This window comes from Platichthys flesus, chromosome 21 (genome assembly GCF_949316205.1).
Source record: "Platichthys flesus chromosome 21, fPlaFle2.1, whole genome shotgun sequence".
Taxonomy (NCBI): Eukaryota; Metazoa; Chordata; class Actinopteri; order Pleuronectiformes; family Pleuronectidae; genus Platichthys; species Platichthys flesus.
In genome coordinates, this window is record NC_084965.1 from 10784695 (window position 1) to 10789694 (window position 5000).

Here is a 5000-nt window from a genome sequence, read left to right on the forward strand (position 1 = left end):
CCAGCAGCAGGAACTAACCCACCTTCCTCCTCCTCCTCCTCCTCCTCCTCCTTCTCCTCCTCTTTACTCCCTCTTCTTTGCTCTTGTGTCGCTCCTCTATGTTCATCCAGATGTCTGCTATCAGGAAGTGGCTACTCTGATTACTCAGGCCACCTCATACTCCCTCATCAGCTCCTGCACCGGACAGACAACACCCCCCCCCCCCCCCTCTCTTTCCTACAGCAGGAGTTCCCTGAAGCATGACCCCGACCTCCTGTGATCCTCGCTCTCACAACCATTCAAACAAATCCTCCTTTTTCTCTCGAAACTTGGAGGAAAATTAGATTTACATGTAAATTACACATTAATGACCCGATGTACTGTATTTGCTTTTATACGTGTGACAGAGAGTAAGGGTGAGACAGAGTGGAACGATCGATGTGTGTAACCGGAGCCGTGCGGGTGGAGTTAGAAAATATCACGAGTGCTGACCCTTGACCTCTCCTAGGGACCAAGGGGCGTGACCTATCCATTATCTCCCTCTCCTTCTCTCTGAAACACATGCATAGTTTTGTGACAAGCACGTACACACACAAATAGGTTTGCATACCTGCTGGTGAGGCCTCAGACTGGGCGATGAGCGCTGCCATGGCCGAGTTGGGGTTCAGCCTGTTGCCAAACATGTGGGAGGGAGCAAGGTTGAAGACGGACCCCTGCATACCGCTCACCTGAGGACAGATGCACAAACTGATGAGCCATGAGGAAGAAATTATGATTCCTGTGATTAAAATCATTATTTTATTCACTTAACAGGGAGTTTTTCATAAGGTTGTTTGTTATTATTTTCCAATGGGGAGTTTATAATTATACGAAATCAATTTCAAGCAACAAGTCGAATGACAAAACTGAATAAAAAAATCACCAGTTCAGACAGAATTTTAAGGGCTTAGACTCATGACTATTTTCATTATTTAAGATTATAATGATTCTACTCATGGATTTATCAGACAACTACTTTCTTGATGTTTTAATAGTAGTTTAAACATAAAGACATGGTCTAAAATGTAACATGACACAAAAAACATCCTGAACCCAACTTTGCAACACACATACTATATAAACTTAAGTCATTTTGCTGATTAAAGAGCATTGTCCCTGTCAAATAAAAAAATTAATTAAATTAAATTAAAGGCTCATTCTAAAACTTTAATGGTTGACACCAGAAGAGTAAATCTTTCTCTAAATGATTAATTACCAAAATTATAACCATTATATTAGGTCAATTGCTTAGGAAATATATATTGACATTTAGTCAATGTAAATATTGAACTGCATTTCACGGTAACCTGATCTTTTAAATCGCACTGCAGAATCTCTGGTATTTCTCTGCTTGGTAATAAACAAGCAGGCGGCAAGAGTTCATGTTATTTGTATTGATATTTAAGAAGTCTGACTCATGTTATTAAACATTTATTGAGCCTGAATCCAAAGCTGAGAATCAAACGGGTCCATCATGTCTGAAAATATGTAAATTCGCTGATCTTTAACATTGATTACCCTTTGTCACAGAGCCTCTAACAACTACTGCATGACAGTCATTCTTATTTGATTAAGGAAAAAACATTTTATGTAAAAACAAATATGTGCAAAAAATTAAGTCCCCCAAAAAAATCATTGTAAATTATGATTCTGAAGTTCATGATTCTTTTACACACACACACACGCTCGTGCACACAGAGGCTCAGCCCGCCCCGGCACCCTGACTATACGCTGACACGCTGACAAAGTGTTTCTGATGCATATAGTTTAATCCAATTAAGGCATTTCCCACATAAGGGCTGTGGAACCAAGGAAGGGTGGGGTGTGAGGGAGGAGAGCAAGGGCTGAGCGTCATCAGAGGAAGCAGGTGAACAAAATGGCTGACTGTTGTGGTAGCTGCAGAGCAAAACTAGAAGCAAAGCATGTTGACAGCACAGAAAACTGATTTGAATCACTTGACTAAGCTCTTCCATATTATCTTTCTTTGCTCAAGCTGAAATACATAAAAAGATTTAAAAATTGTTAAAGATAAAGAATAAAAACTGGATAACTAATATTCTGGTTCCTACAATTTGAGGAGAGTTCCAATCTATGAAACAATTTCTTTGATGAAATGCAGAAAAAACACTTGTGTAATTACACAAAAACGCATGTCCTGTCCTGATCATCATATTAAGGGTGTGTCTATGTGTAAACAGCATCTAAAAACATAAAATCTGAAAAACAACCTGGATATCCTCAACTGTTTCAAATGTTAAATTCAGAAAGGGAACTTGTTCCCTTGTTCCCAATGAAATCATTTCAGATTTCTCTCTAGACACCCCTCCTCCTTCCTCCTCCTCTTCCCATCGGTGCCATAATCCAGCCCCCCTTCCCATCAACATTCATTTTTCATTTACATTCACTTTTCATTCAAAGTCTCTCTTGGACTCCCTTTCTCTGTCCTGGGCTGATAGCCAACAACAGTAGTCTGCTAGTGGACTGAAAATAGCAAATGGTCTCTGTCACTCACACACACACACAAAACACACACTGAGGGAAGCATGTTGTTGGCATCCCTGTATTGTTGCATAATTTCTGCAGACTTTATCCAGAGTGTGTGTGTCCCAGATGCTGAGAGGCGTGAATCACACTGTACAAACTAACACACTTTTTTCTTTTCACTTCTTTTTTTTTTTTTTACAATCTGGTGCGACAAAATGGAGAAAAAAACCTTTGGCTTCTTGAGTAGCTTTCACTTGTGCGCTCTGGTGTTTATTTTCCGTCTTTAAATCTCTCTCTCCCTCCCTCTCTCAATCGCTACATCTACAGCACAAGCTCCTCTATACATGCTACAAACAGGCGTGATATCCTGTGCTTCCCTGGGCCTCCTGTCTTCTATAATACAGGCTGAATACAGGGGAACAGGGAAGATGAAGGCCAGGCCAGTGAATTCAAGCCATGAGTGCAAGCCCCCCCCAACACACACACACACACACACACACACACACACACACACACACACACACACACACACACACACACACACACACACACACACACACACACACACACACACACACACACACACACACACACACACACACACACACACACACACACACACACACACACACACACACACACACACACAAGCCCCCAACCCCTCCTACCCTCCATCTATTCCTCCATCCCTACTGTGGTGCTTGTCAGATGTCATTACTTCACAGGACAACGGAGGGAGAGGAAAAAAAGGAGAAATGGACGGGGACAGAGAGTAGGAAGGTCGAGGGTGAGAAAAAGTGTGTGCGAGAGAAAGAAAGAGGGGTGGTAAGTGGACACGGAAGAAAAATGGGAGTTCGGTGGACATTGCGTGGTCTTTGGGGAGGTTTTGAAAGGACAGACATTGGGGTCAGTGATTCAAGAGGAGATTTTTTTTTGTTCCTTTAAGAGACAGTGATTATAGGAGGGGAGGGAGGGAGGGATGGAGGGTGACTGATCAAGTTACAGTTAACGTCCTCACTTTTGAATGCGAACATTTTCAAACCAGTGGAACACTCCACTTTGAAGAAGTGCATATAAAATTCCAGTCTTTGGTCCAAAATTCACCATAATTAATTTGGATGTGGATAAACCTACAGAACTTTGGCTTCCACGTCTGACTTTTAAATATGTCTGATGTGGTAAGAACATATGGTTAAATTTAACCTATGAAACAAACTCAAACATTTCAAATAAATCTGAGATAAATGGGATTTTCCTTAGATGTGAAGGTCATGAGTGGTTTATTTCACATATCTCTACATAAATAGTACTGATGGAAATCATGATAGTGAGTGTGTCTACAACCTATATGGTTTTTGCTGTTACAAAAAAATGATGGTAAATATGTGTTTTTTTCTGATTATATCTCCCTGCATTGTAGAATATTTCGAGAATTAAAAATGCCTAATTTACCTGTATAACACAGACCCAGCTCACTAAGGTACAGCAATTATTGAATTAAGTTAAGTTAAGTTGAGTCTCACACGTTTCAATGAAACGTACATAATAAATTTACATATCTTCGTAAAAAAAAACAACCAGCAATAGAAAGGCTCAGGGAAAAACAATCTACACAAGATCAGGACACACACATAGCACACATAATTAATATGCAAAGGATTAGTAAACGCACTGAGATACGCTATCAAAGCCTTTTAAATTAGTGTACTTTGGTTTATTTCTCTTCCACACTTCAGTGCAAAAATGCGAGAGCTGGCGGACGTAGTGAGTGCAAGTGAAGGGAGTGCGTGTTTGTGAGAAACGTAGAGGTAAGCGGAGGTAGATTGTGTGTTAAATGAGCATGAGGAGGTTTTTGACAGTTTTTAACTCAGGTCGTGTTTGAACTCACGTGTGGGGAGGCTGTGCTGGTTAGCGGAGCGGTGGCAGTGAATGGAGAGGGAGGGGGAAGAGAGGGCGTGGGCTGCTGTTGCTGGGACAACTCTGAGCTGGACACGCCCACGGTGAGCGCCCCTGTCCCCGTCGATGACCCATCAGCACCAGAGAAAACACCTGCACAGAAACCAGAGACATACGTTAGATTTATAGGTTAATTATTACAAAATGAAAAGCACAGGTGTAAATATATCTATATATGCAATAATCACAGCTTGCGAGGACTTTCCAAAAGAACTGAAGTTAAAAAAAATATCTAAATAATCTCTGTCATGTCATGTTTGTAAAATACAGGACAACATTTGTTACTGATTTCTATCAAATGAATCCCTCATATAACCGCAGCTGACATATTTCAATTGGATAATAAAAACCTATCTTTTAACAATTTGCATAACCCCAGTAATAGAAACATTTTTGACTGTAAGGTGAGATTTTAAATAATAATTTGAAATATAAACAAACACAATACATATACACATGTAATGATTAATTTACAAATACGTCAAATCCTGGTTAAAATCTCAGAAAATATTGTAAAGCTTAAATGAACAGAGACTCGTACA

General features: G+C 40.2%; 1 protein-coding gene across 1 annotated transcript in view; it reads right to left on the bottom strand.

Annotated features, from left to right (window-relative positions):
- Positions 1–5000, bottom strand: part of mllt10 (MLLT10 histone lysine methyltransferase DOT1L cofactor) — a 38441-nt gene that overhangs the window by 7580 nt on the left and 25861 nt on the right. Inside the window, exons 12-13 of the mRNA XM_062380013.1 lie at positions 4391–4551; positions 385–707 (exon numbers count right to left, since the gene is read on the bottom strand). Coding sequence (XP_062235997.1) covers positions 385–707; positions 4391–4551 — 484 coding nt within the window. The remainder of the gene's footprint in view (positions 1–384; positions 708–4390; positions 4552–5000) is intronic.